The sequence below is a fragment of the Sorex fumeus genome, unplaced genomic scaffold (assembly GCF_029834395.1).
Source record: "Sorex fumeus unplaced genomic scaffold, SorFum_2.1 ptg000037l, whole genome shotgun sequence".
NCBI lineage: Eukaryota > Metazoa > Chordata > Mammalia > Eulipotyphla > Soricidae > Sorex > Sorex fumeus.
This window is the reverse complement of record NW_026606094.1, coordinates 68,705,698-68,728,291: the sequence shown is the minus strand read 5'-3', so window position 1 is coordinate 68,728,291 and position 22,594 is coordinate 68,705,698. Positions and strand designations below refer to the sequence as shown.

Here is a 22,594-nt window from a genome sequence, read left to right as displayed (position 1 = left end):
TTTGGTGTTATTAAAACAATGTCATTAGCAAAGCGGAGGTGGTGTAGTTGCCGACCATCTATCTTCACTCCCATTCCTTCCCATTCCAGTCGTCGCATGATGTTCTCAAGGGTGACACTGAAGAGTTTCAGTGAAATGGTATCACCCTGCCGCACCCCTCTCTTGACATCAACGATCACTTCTTTGTAGAATGGTGAGATCCTGGTAGTGAATCCGCAATACAGCTCACGGAGGATCCTGATGTATTGGGCTTGAATGCCCTGATTGGCTAGGGCTTCAATGACCGCTTCCATCTCAACAGAATCAAAGGCCTTCTTTAAATCAATGAACGTTAAACAGAGCGGCATCTTGAACTCCCAAGAAACCTCAATGAGCTTGGTTATTGTATATTCATAGCAGGTACAATAGTTATGATTTCAAAAATTTAGCAGGGAAAAGGTTTAGAACTAGAAGTATGGATACTGTCAGTTTAACTGTGCTTTTTTTAACTGTGCTTCCTCAGTCACCTATGATGACTTATGCCTATTTTGGCAGGAGGGAAGTTTCCCAAGCAGTGCTCAGAAGGCCTCGGGGCAATTCCTCATGATTCTGAGCCAACCAGGCCAGTGGTTCAATGCCAGGGTCTGAGAATGAGGCTCTGTTCAGGTTGTGTGGTGCCTGGGGATACCTGGGCCACCCTGTTGGTGCCCAGAGCTGTCCCTGGTGCTGCTCATGGACATTGTATAGGGCTCAAATTAACATGTACTAACTTTCTGCCCCCTTATGTTTATTTTGTGTGCATTTAATATCGATTCCATGCTGGTATGTTAACACATATTAAACACATTAGAAGAAAAGGTGTCTAAAAATTTTGGCTTTTTATGCTGGTCTTCCATAAACTGGTTACAAATTGTGTGTGTTCTGGCATCTGTCTGTTGTCTACACTCTAATGTTATTTCTGTCTCTTATAACTGGTCAAGAATATATTTTAAATGAACAATATTTGTATCAAGTTCATTTATATATTGACTTCATTAATTTGATTGAGAAATTATATATGAACATGAAAATAGAGTATTTTTCTCATTTATTCATTCACACTCATCTGCTTGGGTTTTCATGTCATGTCTTAGGACTCAAACTGAAACCACTAAATGACAAAGATAACTGAAACCTCAAAGTGATTGAAACTTAAAATTGTAAAAAAAGAAACCCAAATGATTTCCAAATAATTTCAGTTGAGTAAAAATGAAATCAAAACATTACCACACAAAAAAGTGAACCGCAAAAATAACTAGAAAAGAACAGATTATCTCTCATCTGCCAGAGGAAGTGATTTTAAATATTATTTTTGATTGATCATTTTGCATATTATATGCTGAATGTACTTTGTTGGGATTGTCTACCAAGAAGCCTATGTATTTGCCACTTGCAATCACTGTGGCATAGAATTTTTACAAATGTTATGCTAAAGTATACTTTTAAAAGTATAATATTTTGTTTTAGGCAAGTGACATTTACTGGGTTATTTGAATGATGTTGAAAATGGTTAACCTTGCCATATTGATATATGGTCTAAACGGTTCTTAATTTATATAGGTAATGGCATGACAGTACAGATATTACAGACATATAATGCATTTTTCTATATATAAAAGTGCAAATAAAAGTATTTTCCTCAGGTCAGTTTCAATGTAGCATTTAGCTTTTCCATTTTTGAGAAATATTTTTCCTTGAAATGTTCCATATGAATTTATCCCCCCAGAAAGTATGTAGCTATATTTTACTTGAAAACATAAAAATGAGGAATGATCTCTTCTGCTGTATGGTAGTTAATAAAGGAAAGGATGTAATTTGGGGATGCTTCTTTAGAAGTCCATTTTTTTTTGTATGCTAGTAAGTTAAAATTTTTTTTCTAAACTATTAAAGGGATATTTTTGATAGAACAACAAGAATATTGTTTGCCTTTTTGAAAAAATCGAAATTGTTGTTTAAAAAATGCTCATAGAAGTGGAAAGCAAGCCATCTGGAGAGGAAACAGTTTTTTAAAAATTTTTTCTTTACATGTACGGTTCTTAGGGACACATAATATTTCAAATAAACTCAGAGTCTCAGGGTCAGAGTGAAGAAATAACACAGCAAGAAGAGAGTTCTTGATACAAAGCAATGTGTCTTCAGAGTGTTAAACAAATGCATTGAGGGACAGCAAAACCCATCTGTGATGAAATACCTCCTTCGTGATGTCCAAAGACATATGATGGCAGTCCACTAAGTATGAAGACTGGGTAAATGCCAACAGTATTGGCTTTGTTTGATTAGCAAAGTGTAGTCCATAAAAACATGTGCAAGTAATGATCCAACTAAAAAGGGCAGAACCAAGTCACCAAATGAAAACATCAGGATATTACTGTTATTAATTTAAACATAAGAGTAGGGACTCTTTAATTCTAAAGAGTAAGGTTAGTACAAATTCTAAGATTTTATTTTGGTTCATTGCTTTCATAGTGTGCTTCAATGACTAAGAAGTACATGCATTGGGGGTGTGGTGCCACCCAGCAGGTCAACCTGTACCTGCAGGGTGAGTGCATCAACAGCCTGATGATGACTTTAGGCTTCCTGATACCCCAACATTGCCCCTGTGCCTCTGGCCAGACCCCAACATCTTGGGACTAAGTTTCCCAAGAAATTAAATGACCAAAAGTTAGGTATATGGGACTTACACACACAAACCACCTCTGGATCAGCTATACAAGGTCATTTATCGGCCATGATTCAGAGACCCATAAATAAATCTTGAAAGAGATGGAAATCCGGCCATTTAAGCACTTTAATAGCCACGATTCAGACTCACAAATGAATCTCGGAAGAGAGCAGCACATCGCAGAGATGTCTCTCCACCCTGTGCCAGGCTGATTTCACAGAAACACCTTGGAAGGGGGCAGGTGTTTTGTCCCTCCACCTGCCCCAAATGAACCCTGGCAGCCACAAACCTCCAGAACCCAATCGCAGCCATGCTCATGACCAACCTTTACAGGTTCTTCCTAAGCCTGGCGCGCATGAGAATGAATCCACTGGAAAACCCAGGTATGCGGGACTAGTGCCTGAAAACCGCAGGCTTCGTGGAACTGGTGATGAGTGACCTTCCCCCACCTACCCACCCTTCCAGTTCCCTGGCAGTCATGCCCAAGAACTGCCTCTGGGCACCAATTAAGCACATAATGACCATGGTTTTGAGACTCGGGAGACAGCAGCATGCTGCAGAGATGCCTCTGGACCCCAAATATTTAAAAAAATTTTAGAATTCCAGGAACGCTCAGATGCTTTTGCGGCCACATGCCATCTTATACTATTTATAACAAGGAATACTAAATAAATTATTTAGCATCTACCTTTGGGGCAGACTTGGGTAGCAGTGGGAAATTTTGAAATAATTGCCCGGCAAGATACCGAGAGTATCTCGCCTGTACGGCAAAGTCTGGGAAGCTACCGTGACATATTCGATATGTCAAACACAGTAATAAGTGTTACAATGGAGACGTTACTGGGCTTGCTGGAGCAAATCAATGAACAACGGGAGTTTCAGTGACAGTGACAGTGACAGTGGTAGTAAGGTGTAATGGTGGTGGGATTGGTGTTGAAATGTTGAATGTAAACAATTATTGTGAAAAACTTCATGAAAATAAAACTAAAAAATTATAAAAAAAAGAAGTACATGCTTTGCTATGTACTTGATACCAACTAATCTTATGACACACATTTTTATTATATGCATATATAAAAAATAATGCTTCACCTTAAATTTACACAGTTACATCCTATTATAAATACATAAAGCTGGCAACAAAAGGAGATGTTTTACCTCTGTGTACCCCTCACTACACTTTAGACTCTTAATCTGTAGGTGGACCCCTTCAGTACTTTTTGTTTACCCAAAACTCAGATATATGAAAACAGGTCAAAAATGGAATGGGGTAAGGTGGAAGGGCTTTCTGAGCATGGTAATATATAGGGCAAATGCTAAGCAAATATACAGAACAGGGTTTAAAGTCCCGTTAGAATGTTTTCCCCCTGTTTGTTTAGTAGTGGGATACTAGAAAAAAAGTGAAAATTTTGTGGGACTTTATAATTTTATTTAATTTTACTCTCATTGGTCTTATAGTAGTCATTTGTAAAACACTACAGTTTAATATTGACAACTTTGAAAGTCACTACAAAATATTAAATGGCAATTTAATGTTAACAGCTGCTTATGGTTATCAAATCCATCAAAGCCTTTCATGAATATATTAGGCCAAACTCCTTGAATTACTATCACTGAAGACAGCTTGGTATTTTGAAGTTGCCTAGTGAGAATAGATGTACCAAAATAAGAGGAAGTATCCTGATCACAGTTTACTATTTACTCTCTGCATATAGGAAGAAACCTAGACCTGTTTCTAATTATTTAATCTTTTAAAACTTCTGTCAGCTTAGCTATAAAATAATTGCTAGGATTTATTAAAACATCATTTCAGATAAATTTATGTTTTAAAATCACCTATAATAACAAAATAAACAGAAAGTAAACTTGCTACAACAAAATTAACTCATATAGGTGAGCAAAGAGAAAAATGAATAGTTCATACTAGAGCCCAAGTGTAACTTTGACTCTCTAAATTTTTATTACTAAAATAGACATCATCTTCAATTTCATTCTTCTGGAAGACTGTTTTTTTTTCATTAAATGCTGGCAAGAATATTGAGGGGATTAAAGCTAGCCTAAAGATCAAGCAGTTCCTGTAGCACTGTCCTGTCTTCCTGTGCTCGAGTGGGCACCAGTAATGTCTCCATTGTGAGACTTGTTACTGTTTTTGGCATATCGAATGCACCATGAGGAGCTTGCCAGGCTCTGCCACTCGGGCAAAATAGCTTGCCGGGCTCTCTCGGAGGGCGAAGGAATCGAACCCGGGTCGGCCACGTGCAAGGCAAACGTCGTACCCGCTATGCCCATAGATGCCTTGTTTACTTTACATGACTGGTCTTGAAATCAATCCGTGAAAGGTTCTTGCAACCTTCTCTCAGTATGTTTTAAATTTCAAAATACTGTTGCAATTATCTTTCATGCATAGCCGTAGTGTGTTTATCCAGATGTTTTAAGATCTACTTAAACCAATCTAGACTGGGATACAAAGGGACATAGTTACCCGTTTACTCTCCGAAATCTCAAATTGGTGGAACTTCAGGGAATTCAGTTCAGGGAATTCTTTGGGAACTGAGTAGACTACAGGGTGATTGCAGTACCCTGGTAACCTTGAACATTATCTCTTATGTTAAGCTTAAGGAGAACTATCCTTAAATCTGTTATAAGCCAAGAATAAAATGGAATTTTCAGTTGCTCTATTGAGTAGAGATTCTGATGAAAAGAATTAAGGAGAGAATCTTGCCTTTTTATATACTTCCTTGATGTTCAAGATGACCTTACCAAAGCACAGAGGAGTGAAATAGTTCATATGGCTAGGTGAAGGGTTAGCACTCTTTTATATAGTAATAAAGAATGAGCTCTGTCTTGGTGTGTTCCTTGTGCATGTACTCTACATTGGCGACCAGGCTGATTGGTCCCTGAGAGATTTGGGTCAATCCCCTTTTGGAGATCCAACTAGACTATAATACTAGACTATAAATCAAGACTATAAGAGTGAGGCAGAACTATTTGTCCAAGAGTGGCGAGAGGTGATCAAAACAAAAATATCTCCTTGCCGAAAATAAGCAAGTTAAAGATTTGGTCTCTGAACACAGACAAGAAAAACTCAGTTACTTGAACCAGAATATAGAATTATCATCTTATGTTCTTATAATAGATTATCATCAGTGCTGTATTTTCAGTGGTGAATTCTCTCAGTATTGGGAGTATGAATAGAGAACTTCAATTTTGGTTTAAAGGAGAAGGTTGCTGACTGGGCAGAGCAGGGGAGTCTGCTGAAATAAGATGGAAAATTCACCTTCTTAAACAGTCAAATTCTAAAGACTACAACATCTTATTAAGGACCAAGATTCAGTCTACATGAAATTATTTATTATTCTTATGTTCAAAAGGGCTAGAGCACAGCGGTAGGGCGTTTGCCTTGCACGCAGCCAACATGGCCGACCCGAGTTCGATTCCTCCGCCCCTCTCAGAGAGCCCGGCAAGCTACCGAGAGTATCTCGCCCGCACGGCAGAGCCTGGCAAGCTCCTCCTGAAGTATTCGATATGCCAAACACAGTAACAACAAAGTCTCCAATGGAGACGTTACTGGGCCCGCTCGAGCAAATCGACGAACAACGGGAGGGCCTTTACCTTTACCTTTATGTTCAAAAGAGTGTTCAGACAGCAAAGTGCCTAAATGTTTGTGCAGATGAGGTGGAGAGCAAAAGAGTAAACCCAATTCTTTACCTTATAATAAATTACACTATCAAGATTATGAATAATCATTATGACCTAAAACTTAAAGATAAAGTAGTTTATTTATCTATTTTTGCTTTTTTTGGACCACACCCGGTAATGCACAGGGGTTACTTCTGGCTCATGCCCTCAGGAATTACTCCTGGCAGTGCTCGGGGAACCATCTGGGAAGCTGGGAATCGAACCCCGGTAGGCCGCGTGCAAGGCAAATGCCCTACCTGCTGTGCTATCACTCCAGCCTGATAAAATAGTTTTCTGTAAATAGTTCTAGTTCTATTTGCTTTCTGTGTAACATTTTTTGTTTTATAATTTTTAAATTAAAAAATCACTTTTTCATCACCATGGTTTGCAATTTGACAATAGTTCGTGATAGAGTTTCAGAAATCAACATTTCAACACCACAGTAACCACGAGCATGTCTGGTTTCCTCTACCATTGTCCCAGAAAACTTCTATCAGTCCCCTCCCTCCTCAACACCCCCTCTTTCAACATCTAACTGCCATGGTAAGCTTAGTTCTGTAGTCTAGATCTTAAATTTTGTTGCTTCTGATCATTTGTTATTTTCTTACTATGTTTCTTGATATTCCATGCATAAGAAGTCATTCTAAATCTTTCAACAGTGTTCACAGCATCTTCATCAGGAATAACCTCCTTTTCAAGAAACTTATTTGCTTTATAAGAAGCAACTTCTCATTTAATCAAGTCTCATGATGAGAGTATGTTTATTTCACCACATCTTCAGCTTCCACTTCAAATTTTAGTTCCCTTGCTATTTTTGCCCCATCTGTAATTACTTCACTGAAGTCTTGAACCCCTCAAAATCATTTGTGAGAATAGAACCAACTCCCTGAGAACTACTAATGTTGATATTCTGACCTTCTCCCATGAATTGCAAATATTCGTAATGACATCTAGGAAGGTGAAATTTTCAGTTCATTTTGCAAGCTTGTTTGAAGGAATAACCATTTATGGTAACTATAGCTTAAAGAAATGGTTTCTTAAATAATAAGACATGGAAATTTAAATGACTCTGTGATTCATTAACTGCAGAATGACTTATGTTAACAGGTGTGAAAAAAACATTAATATACTTGTACATTGTGTTCAGAGTTCCTGGGTGACCATGCGCATTGTCAAATAGCAGTAATATATCAAGAGTAATCTTTATCTCCCTGAGCAGTAAGTCTCAACATTGGGCTTAAAGTATTAAGTAAACCAATTTGTAAAATGATATAATATTGTCCAGACTTATTTATTACATTGAAAGAGCACAGATAAAGTAACTTTAACATTAATTCTTAAAGGCCCTAGGATTGGGGGAGGGGATGGTAAATGAGCATTACTTCAAATCATCTGTGCATTAGCCTCTAATAAGAGATTCAATCTGAACTTTAAGCTCTGAGACCAGCAATGACTATGTAAGTTTGAGGTGGCAATTTTGGCAATTTACTTTCCTTGTAAGGCTGTGTATTTCTATTCTGGAACCCTATTGTTTAATGTGGCTACCTCCATCAATGATCTTTCTAGAACTTGAGGATAACTTGCTGCAACTTTTATACTAGCACTTGTTTCACCTAAAACTTTTGCGTGATAGATTCTTTCATTAAAACCCTGAACTGACCTGTTTCCTTCAAATTTCCCTCCTACGCTGCCTCACTTTACTTGACCCTCATAGAATTGAAGAGCCTTAGCACTTTGCTCTGAATTAGATTTTGACTTAAGGGAAGGTTGTGGCTGGTTTGATCTGCGATGCAGTGCACAAAAACTTTCTTATCAGCAACAAAGTCATTTCGCTTTCTTATTATTCATGTGTTTACTGAGTAGCACTTTTAATTTCCTTCAGGCCCTTTTCCCGTGCAATCACAACTTAGCTAACTGCTCAAGGGACCTAGCTTTTGACCCCTGTTGGCTTTTTCCAAGTCTTCCTCCATAAGCATAATTATTTCTAGCTTTTGATTGAAAGTGACTCTTCCTTTCACTTGACACTCAGAAGTCTTTGGAGGATAATTAAAGTGCCTAATTTCAATATTATTGTGTCTCAGGAACTAGGAAGATATGAAGAAAGGGAAGAAAGAAGGTGAGTGACCAGCTGAAGCACTCAGAATATCCAACATTTATCAGTTCAGTCTTACATGGATTTGGTTGGTGAAGCCCCAAACAATAATAACAACATCAAAGATCACTAATAATAGGTAACCATAAAAGATACAACGATGATGACACCAAAATTTTTGACTTACCAAAATTTGACAGAGACCAATACATGCGCTTGAAAGATGACACTGTCAAACTTGCTTGATGTAGGGTTGCTATAAACCTTCAGTTTGCTAAAAACACAGTGTTTGTAAAACTCAAGTGAAGTGCAATGAAAGGAAAAGTAGTAAAATTACACTGTTCATTTTATTATTTATTTATTTATTTATTTATTTATTTGCTTTTTGGGTCACACTTGGCGATGCACAGGGCTTACTTCTGGTCTGCACTCAGGAATTACCCCTGGCGGTGCTCAGGGAACCATATGGGATGCTGGGAATCGAACCCGGGTTGGCCGCGTCAAGGCAAGTGCCTTACCTGCTGTGCTATCACTCCAGCCCCACACTGTTCATTTTAAATTGCTATTTTTTTTATGCAGCAGCAGATAATACAATGTCCTAGTATAATGTAATCACAAGAAAAAAAAAATGTGACCAATGCAGTTTGCCACAACTTGCATGGAACTAGAGGGTATCATGCTGAATGAAATAAGGCAGAAAAGGAAGAGAAATTGTATTAGGAAAAGAAATTGTATTAGGAAAAAAGATTTTTTTCTTCATTGCTTAAAGATTCATTAAACTTAGGCCTGTGAGTAAATACTTATTTAGTTGACTATGCTAAATTTGAAAGACACAGGGAGTTAGCTTTAGTTATATATGCATACATTTTGAACTAGAGGGGTACCTTAAAAAAATAGAAGCCATATCAACTGCTGTTGCGGGGATCTTTACCTCACTCCCACCAAAACTTGCCCACTAGTATGCTTTTGATTCAGTTCTTTGGTAATGCTGAAGGCAACCAGGACCATCCCTGTGGAACTCACATCACAAGGTACACACCCAGCTCTAGGAACCACCAGAGCTACAGAGGTCTACAAACTTAACTAGGTACTACCTCCTCCTTTGCCCCAGAAATCTACCTTCCTTAAGTGAACAAACAGAAAGCATTGCCCCAAGTTCAGAAGCTACTGACAGCTCCCTGGATCATCCCAGCAAGTGCTCCTCACCCTCTGGGGAGGGGGCATTGTCCACTTCGGGGAAAACTGCTGTAGTGCTTGGGGTGGGGGTGGGGGTGTGATTATGTGTTGCAGGAGAAAAAAAAATCTAAGGGCTCAAACATGTAAGCTCTGTGCTCCACCATTCATTCCCCAGACTTTGAAGGATTGACATTTGAAAAATCAAATCAAGTCTTGAGATTTTTCTCAGAATCTAGTCTCTTTCCTATAAAATGGTAGGGGAGTTGCTTCCTCTCTTAGGTTGAGACTTAAAGTTTCATTTATTATTCTTTTCTAAAAATTAAATATGACTGGTTTCAAGAACATAAAGCATATTTGATTTCCTTTATAGTCTTTTGTTTAATGGAAACCTTTGGTAACAATAGAAATAAGGTTCTATTTCTTCTAGCCTCTCTTTCTCTTTGTCTCATAATCAATTTTGGTAACTTTTAACAATAAACAGTAAAAATGATAGTGTATACAAAGTATTCTGCGAGTGAATCCATCATGACCTGGGTCTGAGAATGGTTTCCTAAATAGGGGAAATGTGTTTCATAGAGAGTCCATTTTCTGTTATTGCTTTTTTTATTTGGAATACTAGATGCCATCTATTTTAAGGCAGTCTTAATAGTTTCCTGTCTTTCACTAACAAGAATGACTTGTCATAATGAGCTGTGTAGACACTGTCCATTTGATCCATTCCAGAAAGCTGTCTATTTGATAAGAGTAAATCGCCTCAATTCCTTTGTGGAATGAGAGTAGTACAAATACATAACTGAGACACAGTATAAAAAAAAAAAGAAGTCTGGTGAGTTCTATCAGAAGGAAACAAAGAATAGGAACATTTGGAGGTCCGGTTTAGTAAAACGTGTAACAAGACAAATAATTATGTGTGATTACTGTAAAGGGAGTAAGAATCCTCACTAATATAAAATATCCTATAGATTATTCCTTCCATTGTAAGATATTAAAAAATAATTCCTGTTTGAAGTTATATCTTATACTGTAAACTGATTTTTTATTCACTTTTACCTTCACCAGAAATAATTCTAATTTTTAGCCTCCCCCCCCCTCTAATTTAGTCACACTTCTAAATCTGCATGGGAATTTCAGATTCCATTTTAAGGGAATGAATTTGTTTTGGAGTGTCTTTTTTATTATGTGCATAATTTACTTCAGTTGTAAAGGCTTGGTCTTGTTTTGAGAGGTTTCATACATATATTGCAAAGTTCAGTTTTTATCTTGTCACAATTAGTGTTTTAAAGATCTTTTACATAAAAATTTAATTTCCTTATTCTCCTTTTCCTCTCCTCCTTTGCTTCTTCCTTCTTCCTCTCTTTTCTTTTCTTACAAAAAATTGCTGTTTTGAAAATATGAAATAGTAATAGAACCATTTTCCTAAGTCAGAATTAAGGATCCACGTGGGGATGAATGCTAACGCAGGACACATTTTTGTGCTCCGTAAGAATTAACAGAAATAAAATGATTCTCAAAATCAAGTTTCAGGATGTATAGCTGAAGAACCACCAAGGGTGTTTGACAGGCTGATCAGTCTTGAAAGTAGTATTTGAGAATTTGCACTTACAATTCTTTCGGTGATTCTAAAGTGAAGCAAATTTAAAGGACTATGAATCCAGTGAGGGTTGAAGCATAGAGGAATTTAAAAAATGATGTTGTAATTGTAATATTTCAACCTTTGCAACAGTAGTGTTTAGGAAAGATCGTTATCTGCCTTGAGTATATATAGATGTAGATTTATATATTTATATTCTACTCTGACACTGTTTCTGGGTGTTAGAGGAAAATCTCTAAAATTTAGTATAGAAGACAATAAAGAATAGACTCAGTCTGGAGTGAATTTCATTCCAGTAATCACCACCAGCAATTTTTTTTTTATGTTTATTGGCCACCAGCATCTATTAACTTTCTTTTCTTTTGTAGCCCAAGAGGCTAGCAACTAGAACTCTTTATTCTCCTTTGCGAAGGTAAGTTAGTCACCCCAAGAAACCGAATCCAGTGGAAAAGTAACGTGAGAGCCAATGAGAGCACTTTTAGAAGCTCCAGCCTGACAGCTCAAAGAGGACTGGCGGAAGAAAATTTAATTAGCTTCATTCCACGGGACAAAGGAGGCCATAACAGTTTAGGGCGGTCGTAAATACCTTGTGCATTACGAGGTGAGGTGTTAAACCTCGGTAAGGCCGACCGATGACCAAAAGACCCCTTGAACAGAAAACTTGGAAGCTCTACGAGTATCTCATTTTCCCTGGTTCTGGAGAAAGGGGCACCAATTCCGGAGGTTCCAGTATGCAAAATGGCGGGAGCGCACTTCAAGACCCGGATCAGGTGACGCCGCGCCAAGGCCCTCTCTTCCCACCGGCCGCCCCGTCCCCCGCTCCCTGACGTCACTGGGGGGTGTGGCCGGGCCGGCGGCGTTTCTAAGGAGGCTCGGGAAAAATCCAGGGATGCTCATGCGCAGTGCGGCCCGTCAGGCCTCCTCACGGCCTGCTCCGCCCCGCCCGGCAGGGAGGGGTTGGGCCGGGAGTCCAGCTGCCGCCGCCGGCCTGGGCTTCAGTGACTTCCTTGTTGGGAGCCCCGGTCTGGCTGCGTCCACACTCCTCTCTGGGACCGCGAAACCCGAGTCCCGCTTGCAGCCGCTCCCTCGGCCCGTCGCTCCCCTTTTCAGCATAGGTTCTTAGCCCCCTGTCCCTAACATGCCCACCCCCCGCAGCACCTCCACTCCCAACCCCCTCCCCGAGGAGATTAGGAACCTGTTGGCAGGTAAAGAGCGGGAAGGGGGCGGGTAAGGCGGCGGGGGCGGGGGGCGGCGAGGGACGGCGAGCCGGTGGGGACAGAAGCGTTCAGAGTCGGCGCTGCCTCCCCCGCACGCCCCCTCGAACCCGTGGGGGGCGGGACCCGCAAGCAGGGACGCGGGGAGTTGGGCTGGAGAATGGGAGTGGGCGTGTGTGGAAGCGTGGTGCGGGGATGCTGGGGAAATCCAGCTTGATGCTCTCGAGGGGAGAGTGCATGCCCCCAAAGAGGATAATGCTTGAAATGTACACGTGCGTGGTGTGTGTGTGTGTGTGTGTGTGTGTGTGTGTGTGTGTGTGTGTGTTTCAGGGACGGGGAGGTAGCAGCAGGATGTGGAGATGCTGAGAGATGTCTGAGCCACAGGTGTTAGGGGCTTTGGGAGGTCAGGGAATAACACTTGTACCAACTGCCATTTTTTCTTGAACGTTCAGTTTCATCAGTGGTCCAGACTTTTTTCCAAGGGCCCAATTCTCAGGAGACCACTCGTCTTCACCCCGAGTTACATTTTGCCTTAGTTGGCAAGAAAAGGAAGGATGTGTGAAAGTTTCAACTTCCCGTGTCACACCATGAAAAGTACTTCTCTTTTGCACTCTCATCTTCCCCTTTTCTATTTACCATGTATAGGAACATTCTTTTAGAAGTTACAGATGTGCGTCGTCAAGGCTATTATGGATCCACCGCGTTAGATAAGGAACCTTGTGTTTTCGCCAATGAGACATTTTTTATTCCCCTAGGAGGCTGAAACTGTATCGTTTAAAGGCAACACATATCTTGCCGTTCACGTGGTTCTGGAGAGCTTAGCATTGTTCGCGTTGTTATCAGAATTTTGGACACTGGACTTTTATGACTTAGTTCTTTCAAATATTTACCTTTATTGAATATTGGATTAAGAGGGTTTTTTTCTTCCATGTTTGTGTTACAAGATGCTTGTTTTATCTCTTAAAAAGCAATATCTAAAATGTGACTCTTAATCCAGTAAATTACGGGTTATAGAAGTTTAAAACCAAGTCTCCTAGCAGACTGTTAAAACTGTTTTGGGGTGAGCATCATTAATATGATAGAGACAATAAAATCAGCAGTTTGTGAATACAGACTGTAATGTGAACATTACAGTGCAATGAATATGTTTGTGGGAGGATTACTTGTTGTCATTAATGAATACCAGTAAGGGAAATATTGGAAAAATTGTAAGGGCGGATTTAAAACAGCTTTTATTCTGCTATGTGAGGGTTTTTGTTTTTTTTTTTTTTTCCCCTTTATTTTATTTTATTTTTTTTAAAGTTGTAGATTTACAATTTTTTTGTGCTTTGGTTTCAATTATACAATGATCAGATACCCATCCCTCCACCAGTGCCCATTTTCCACCACCATGGATAATATCCCTCCCACCCCCATCCCCCCATCTCCCCTGTCTCTGTGGCAGGGCAATCCCCTGTGTTCTCTCTCTCCTTTTGGGTGTTATGTGAGGGTTTTAAGTAGCTTTTTTTTTTTTTACTACAGTAAGGTTGGAATTGCTTGTTTAGAAAATTATTTTAATGCCTGATTTTGTCAGGGTTTGTCATTATCCCCCCCTCAAAAAATGTCACCATTTTCAGAATATTCTAGCTCTGAAACTTTGAATTTAAGGAGTCAGTGACAGACTTTTGAGTTCATGTTCTTAAACTTGACAGCTCCTATAGTTGGTGCTTTGTTATTTGGATCCATACATTTGCAAATAGTTTGTTAAAAAGGTTAGGAGACCCCTGCTTCTTTCTCTGAACCCCATAAGTTGAAAGAATTTCAGTTGCCCAGTTTGTGTAATTTAAATGGAAGGTCAGAACTACAGCATACTGAAATTATATGGTACTGCTAACTTAATATGTATGTTTAGCAGTTAGCCAGCTCTTGCTCCTTAATGTATTACCTTGGCAGAAATGAGCATTTTAAAAGTCATGACATTTTACTAGGGGTAAATTACATAACAAAACAAATACTAAAAACAAATGTTAAAACTTTAAAATTTTGAAGATGACATATTTAGCTTATTGTCAGAGTTTTAAGAATTATAATATGATGATATATATATAGAGAAAAGCAAGACAACTTTGGAGGTTATTGTTAAACAGTTTATATTTGCTTGCAATTAAAATAATTTTTTTAAAAATATTTTTTGAGGTTGTAAAAATTTCAAGGATAGATGGTCTTAGAAGGTTTTTCCCCTACGTTTTTTATTCAATTTTTGTTGTTTTGAGTGTACACAATGGTTTGGATAACTCATTTGTTAAGTAATCTAACACGTGATTAGAGTTAACATTATTACGGATATGTAGAGGAAGAGTTAGTAATGGGTTGAACTGTAGAGAGATTGATGTTTTACCAGGTACTTTCTCTGAAACTGCTGGTAGGTAGTGGTGGATGTAACTAATAGATGAGTGCTTTTAGAATGCTTGGCACTATGCTAGAATATCAAGGGAGAGATAAGGAACTAAACTTATCAGGCATTTAAAATGTCTTGTCTTCAGAAACAAAGAAAATTAAGCCTGGAGATAATACCTATCAAAATGATGCTTGGACATTTCACTTTGTGGTTCATGTGCTTATCACCCAAATAATTGCTATACTATATTGTTAAATATTTGACAGTTCAGCCACTTGGCAGGTACTCAGATATAGTCTTATCAATTTATTATTTTATTTCGTTATCATAGTTTTAGGCTTTCTTTTCTGTATTTGTACCCTGCTTTTCCTTTTCCTTTTTCTCGTTAATACGAATTTCTAATGAACTTCAGAAACAGGGGATATTTCCAATTCATATTAAATGGCACTCTAAAAAGTGACTGGTTTGACTAATATTTATGTTTCTATGGAATTGGTTGTTTATATTTTGAAAGGTTAAACTTTTTATACAAGTATGGAATGATTTTGTTTCATCGATAGAAAATTTTACAGCGTATTTTTGTTAAGAACAGAATTTTAATTGCCATATACCGTGCAGAAAACTTTTTGAGGGGGGGGTTGGGGTCGGGGCTAACATTGGAAGAACAGGTTTGGCCTGGATAATAATTAGAATCAAAGGTAATCCCAAATCTTGTCTATTTAATCTTCCACTTCCAAATATTTTGACCAGGACTAGCAGCAAGAGTAATCTTGATTTATGGTTTTTCTTCTCCCTTTTCCAGGAAGGCAAGAAAGAGAGGAACTAGAATCACTTGTTCCCCAACCCCCTTTATTTGTTCAATAACACTGTGAATACTGGAGCATTAGTGGTTTGATAGTCTTCATTCTTCTTCATTTATTTAAATAGGAATATATTTAAGTAGGAAAACTATAAGATGATGTTCCTTTTTAAAATAATAGTAACAAAAAAGCAGTATGAAAGGAAAAAAATAGTGGGTGTCAGTGCTCTAAAAAACCAAAACCAAGCTGGTCTAAACCAAGAGTAAACATAGAGGCTGTATAGTTTGTGCACTATGACCTTGAGATTTCGTTCACACGGCAGTGTTGATTAGAAGTCCTGCATTTTCCCTTACAGGGAATTTCCAGAGGACTTTTAAGAAACCCTCACATGTTTCAATCAGTAATCCCTTTAGGGGAACTAGATAAAGAATGCAGTTCAGCTGAAACTGTGGCGGACTTCTGGAAGCCAACAGGCTTATAGGATCGTTTTCACATTTCCAGCGTTTTTATTTGTAATTGGATCAACACTCTGGCTTTATTCTTTCCTATGAAAATAATTTATGCTATATCTAGTGTCATAGCTCTAACTTCCTTCTGGGGCATTGCCTGAGTCTGTAAAGGGAAGAGTGCCACCTATTGAGCCCCCACTACTCACTTCTTCAGCACCTGGAATTTTCTACAGAGCAAAAGCAAGCCCCTTTGGGGTAGTAGTAACTACCCAGCATAGTGTGACAGTGGGAACATCTGGCCTCAAAATGAAGTCAGTCTATGGGCATTTGGAAGATTCTGCCAGAAATAGGAGTATGTAGGATCAGTTAAGAAACCAGAAATTTATAGGTTCTTGCACAGGTCAAATAATAGATGAATTAAGATGTGAAGGTAGAAAAATTATTTGCTTATTTTAATATAATATCCTGTATTTCCTTGAGAGGGAACTTTGGTTTGTCTTCCACATGGCTTTCCAGTGAAAGTTACTAAGTTTACTAAATAAGGCTCTTGATAGGATTACAATTTTTATGGTTACCCAATTTAATTAGCATATATTTTCTTTACAAGAAGGGATCTAAATATACCAAAGAATATAAAACTGCTTCAAATGGTTTTATCTCTGTGCTATCAGCATTAAAGTCTTACTAGAAAGAAGATAGAAACAATATGGCAGGAAAGGCCTCTGGTGATTTGAAACACAGTTCAGTTGTTGCTCATAAATTTAAGATTAAGTGTCATATATGGGTGATAAAAATGGCATAGGCTAGTTTTTATATACTCATTATTCACTTAGTTTGTCTTTTTCAATTAAAGCCGAGTCTATCTTTTTCATTCCACTGAGTTTACATTTCTTTTTCAATCACACTCTGAACACATTACAATAGATGCTGCCTAACAGTGAATATAGTGTAAATCTCAGACTAATGTGTAGTCACTGTGGCTTCTTTAAAAATGCATGGTAAAAAGATTTTGATTATTATAAGGTGCTGTTTATCATGAGCTATTTTTTAGAAGTGAAAGATGTTCATTTCTATCCTTCAACAGCCTCGTTTTCAATCAAAATAAATCATTTAACCTTTAAAGCCAATTTTGGAAATTTGACCAGCTAGTTGGATAGACAGACTCAGGTATGTTTTCTCCAGTGTGCTGTGAGAACACCTTCTGCCACTTCATGTCTCTCCTTCCATTTTCAAAAAGTTCACAGTTCAGCCATAACCTGTAAAAAGTGTTAGGTAATCAAGAGAAAGTCATTGATCAGAAGAATCGATAACTTTTCAATTAGCCATTTCCCAGTTTGGGACAGTTGGCTTCATTGATCTACACGTGCTAGTTCAATTGATTTTTATATATTTAAAAATTATTTTTTATAAAGTTCACAGTTATTTTTATGTTTTTACAGTAGGCCTATGGTTGGACTGTATTTTTTTTAACACAAAGGAAAATCTTCTCTTTTTGTTCTGATGCATTTATATTATGGGCTGGGCTCCTTCTCAGATTAAGTTTGATCAAGTGCCTTGGTGAATGCAAAGTAGACAGAGATTTAGCTTTAAATCCGTTTGTATAGAGGTGTGATTGGCTTTAAACTTTGATTTGGAGCTAAACATGTGGCAGTGAATTTGCTCTAATTCTTGCCACCTTCTCCTATGCCAGGTAGTCGGAGGTTGTGTGGTTGTGTGTATATATAGTGTGTATGCCTGTATGCATGCATGTGTATGTGTGCACTGTATGCATGTGCACAAGTGCCTGCTCATGAAAGTACTGCATGGTTGAGAGGGGAAGCAGAAGACACCAGGTGTGATCTTTGTAACTCCTTTAAACCTCCAGCTGGAAATCATATTCCAGGCCATTTGCTGGTGGAGAACCAAAAGGGCAAGTGGTCAGACCTTGGCTCCCTTCAGGAGTGGGAATCTATGCTATGTGTACTCAGTTTCAAGAAGCTGTCAGTTTATTTTGTAAGAATTTAAAAACTGTGCTGTGTGTGGTTTCAACTTTTCACTTTGTGATCCATATGTAACTTGGTAGAAGGGAAGCATTAGCTCCGCCTGTGTGTGTATGAGAGAGAAGGGGGCAGAGAGGGAGGGAGAGAGAAAGAGGGAGAGACAGGGAGAAAGGGAGGGAGGGGAGAGGAGGAGAGACGGGGTGAGAGAGAGAGAGAGAGAGAGAGAGAGAGAGAGAGAGAGAGAGAGAGAGCGCTGAACGGAGTTCATCTGTACAAAAAAAAAAAAAAAGAGGGGGGGAGGCGGAAGAAAAGCTAAAGCTAACAGAGGAGCTGCTTTTGGTGTGTCTTAAGTGCGGATTTCCCAGGGATTGCACTGACTTTAGCAGAAGTTTCTAACCTCGACAGCTTGAGGGTCGCTGAGCCAAGACATGAGGTCATCTTTTAATTTGGTTTTCCGATCTTAACAATTTATCTGCTGAACAACTGTAAATCTCAGGCTTTCAGCGGCCCTCCCCCCCCCCCCCCCCATCCGGATCTTGACAGTTGTACCGGGAGATAAGGTTTATGTTGGACAGTGTTAAGCTGTCACAGGAGCAAAAGTCGCCACCAAAAGTCGGGGATAACTTTTTGCTCTGCGGAAGACTTGGAGTGGGGCTGGGGGGGGGGGGGTTGGGGGCGGGGGCAGGGCGGCAAATACAGATGGAGCAGGGGGCCGAAAATTCCGGCCCTGACCTCTGCTTGTCGCGGCTGGTGGCTCGACCTGGCTGGTTGTGAGCTTGGGGACACTGAGTTTTGGGGCGCGGGCCAGGTAGGGCAGGCTGTTCCTGCCACGCCGCGTCTCCCCCAGGGCCAGGGCTCGGGGGAGCTCGTCCCATCCCTCGAGAAAGAGGAACTGAGGAAGAGGAATTCGTACTCCCCGGGCCTGGAGGGGGCGAGAGGAGGAGGAGGCCGCCGACCCTTTCCTTGCAATGGGATTACGGTTTCCCCCTGCAGTTACGGGGCAGTCGACCAGCAGTGCAATCTCCATATCAACCGAGGGACACGACCCCTCCAGGACCCTCGGAGGGGGTGAGCTGGCCATTTGCAGGGCTATTCAGCGCACAAGAAGAAAAGCCTGCGTCTCTTCCCCGCCGCCCGCCCGGAGGAGCGCTCGCTCCGCCCGGGACTTTTATTGCCCTGCTCCTGAAATATTACCCTGGCCCCCAGCTGCAAGCGCGCACATCCAACCCCATTTGTCTGCCGCCGAGGGCGCTGCCCTGAACCCAGTGCGCAAAGCGCTGAGCTCGGAAGGGTCGGTCCAACACTCGCCAGCTGCTTAGGTGGACCCCTTGAAGGGCAGAGCCGCAGCCTCTCCCCGGAAGTCCCCAGGGAACCCCTTTCTGTCGGTGCGGGGCAGGGAGCGGGGGCCACTGCTTTGCTCCGGGACCCTCAAAAAGCTGCCGCCGGCGTGTCCCGGCAGCTCGGTACCCCAGGCCGCCTGGTTTCTTTTCCCGAAAACGTGACCGGGCATCGTGTTCACGCTTTTAAGAAAACAACCCAGATTGCAAAAACCGAAAAACCAGTCGAGGCTCTGGGCACCAAGAAACCTGCACCCTCCTTAAAGTTTGTAACTTATTTGTTAAAATGGGGTGTGGGGTTGGGTGGGGGTGGGGTGGGGTTCCTGTTTTGCACGTCGTCTTTGAGAAATAATGCCTAAAATCAGAGTGCATTAACTCTTTCGTTGTCTTAAACCCCTTTTTGGTTAAGTTTAAGAATGCATAACTTTTCAACAGACCGCTCAAAATTTTTCATCTTTTCTCTTGCTGAATCCCTGAATCCCCCCCTCCAGCCCCCCCCACCCGCAACAAATATACCAACAAACATCGAATTCTCCCTGCAGGCTCCCACTTCTTAAGCAAATATTTTTTAGCATATCTCAGGTGCAGGGATCAATATTAAATTTTTTGTAATTGTTAGGTAAAACTCTACAGAATATTCTTGCCTTTTTATGTATTTTGAATCTTAATAGAACTGAAAAGGACCCTTTTTTAAGAAATAACTCTTGGGCTGTAATTCGTTCAGTTATTACTTCCGGAAATAGAAAATAGATCCCGTTTTTTTAAACCTGGATTGTATAATGGAAATGTAAAATAGGCAATTAAATACTCCTGGATGAGGGAATTAAAGACAAACATCGAGTGCAAGTAACTGGTGAAAAGTAGACTATTCACCAGTCATTGTGGCAGTGATTCGCCCAAGAACTGAGTCTGGCTAGAAGAAAGAAGCAGCACCAATGATACATCCAGTTCCTTCCGCGACCCCCACTTCTTTAGTAGATTTATTAAAACCGGTCCAGAGAAGTCAGTCTTTTCCATTTTAGCTAACATCTGAATATTCAACCATTGCTAGTTCCTCCGTGCCCAGCATCTTAAAGAGTTTAGAGGAGAACTTTTTTTTTTTTTTAAATAAATGTTTCTTTATTTTGAACTTGCTTTAGAAGTTTGGGTCTGACTTGCCCTGGTATGTCTTTAAAAGTTCTCTTTACAACATAGCTCAAGAGAAGTTGGTTTCATTTTGTTTTGACACTTTCAGTGTTAGTCACTAATGGACTTAAATCAGAAAGCTAATTTTAAAAATTATTTCAGGATTAAATTTTAATTATTTCACTTGTCATCAATTTACTGAAAAATTGTTTCACGCATTTATTATGAATGTATAGGATAATAGTTTAATCAGCTTTGCCCTTGGATCGAGGTACTTTTGTAATCAAGAATTTTAGATCAATTTAGCATTCTATTTCAGATGCCTCGTTTTAAATAGCTAATTATAAGTACAGTTGAAGAACTATTAACTATATTTCTTTGAATTAATGATATGTAGCATTATCATATGTATTGATACCATCTCTTTTTTTCTCAGAGTTAAGAAACAGAATAGCTAAATAAAATGGCAATAAAATGTGCTTATCTCTTCAGGGTGAAATACTGCTTATAGCTATACCTACTTTAGAATTATTTTTTCTTAGTTTTTGCATACCTGGAGGTGCTGAGGGTGGCTGTTCCTGGTGCTGTGCTGGCTGTGGTGGGCGTGGGAAAACTCCTGGTGGAACTTGGGGGCCATGAGGTACCACGGATTAAACCTGGAGCTCTTGCATGTAAAACATGTGACTTTGACTCATCTCCCTAGCCCTGCTTAAAAAAAAAAAGTATGTTTTATAAATGGTATAATCCCCTGTGTTGGTTAACTTTGAAATTCTTAAAGTAAAATTTAAAATTATACAATAGTTCACAATAAGAATGGGGCTATTACATAGTCAAGTCAGTGAGCATTTGTTGGGATTTTATATTAGAATTAGAAAGCAGAATAATCAAGTTTACCAAGATTTTTTAGAAGTGTAGACATTTTACATTTTATTATAGAAGTCTTATTTCTTAGTTGCTGTATTTTAAAGTAGCATTGGGTGAATGTGTTTTTATCACCTTCCTTTATCTAAAGAGGTATTACCAGGTGTTAAACCAAGCATGAATCAAGATCACACAGAACTTCAGCTGGTCACTCAGCCCGGCTGGGTGGGGGGCCTGGTGGGAAGGAGGGGAGGGCTTGACTTGGGAATCTCAGCTAGAAAAGGATTAATTCTTTTCTTTGAAACTTTAAAATGCAGGGACCTGAAAATGGATTACACTGGATAAAACAGCCTCTTCCCAACCATATTAGCTTATATTGATAAAATATTGTGAATGACCTGTTCATACAGGAACTTACAGAATGCGATAAAATGAGAGAAGCACATGCATAAAAGCTCAGTGCTTGCTTTTATATGAGAGAATTTGTTTTATGAGGCACCATAGTTTATTAAAACTTGTGAGCTTCTTCCTGGTTTAATGATGCCAGACATCCAAATAGCATTTGCTGTGCTAAGCATAAGTAGAGCATACAAATTTTATTAGCTAAGTGGTGAGCAGATTTGTCCAGCTTTACCCTTTGAAACATACTTCAACTCTTACACTCTGGATTAATAAATGACTATAACAAATAGTATAGATATTAACACTTATGGCAAAAAATCATTGTCCTATTTGTCTTTATAAAAAACAATTCTTTCCCATAATTTACATTTTTTTTAATATTTCATGATTTAGATGTTGAAACATTTGTAGCAGACATATTGAAAGGGGAAAATTTATCCAAGAGAGCAAAGGAAAAGAGAGAATCTCTTATTAAGAAGATAAAAGATGTAAAGTCTATGTAAGTCACTTGCCTTTTTGTAATTAGTAGTTTAATAAAGAATTAGTTATTATGGAATGAAATTTGCGTTCTAATTTAATTGGTGTTAAGTACTTTGAAAGGACAAAATATATTTTCATTGTAATTTTTTAAAAAAAAGACATGCTAGCCACAGTGTCCTTTTTGTTGTGTGAAGGTTCATTAGTATGTTAATATGTATTTTTCTAAGCATTCTAGCAGTTGTTTATTTTGATTGATTGGTTTAAAGGACAGACATAGATAAGTTGAGACTTTTAATAGAGATGTAGAAAAATAGAATCATTTCTGTTATTTAAGATGAATAAAGGTAATATTC

General features: G+C 39.2%; 1 protein-coding gene across 2 annotated transcripts in view; it reads left to right on the top strand.

Moving 5' to 3' along the window:
• The first annotated feature begins 12,077 nt into the window (after positions 1 to 12,077).
• Positions 12,078 to 22,594, top strand: part of SKAP2 (src kinase associated phosphoprotein 2) — a 195,362-nt gene continuing 184,845 nt past the window's right edge. For both annotated transcript variants that reach the window (XM_056118529.1, XM_056118530.1), the window contains exons 1-2: positions 12,078 to 12,422; positions 22,155 to 22,260. In XM_056118529.1, the coding sequence (XP_055974504.1) occupies positions 12,356 to 12,422; positions 22,155 to 22,260 (173 nt within the window). In that variant the 5' untranslated portion in view covers positions 12,078 to 12,355. The remainder of the gene's footprint in view (positions 12,423 to 22,154; positions 22,261 to 22,594) is intronic.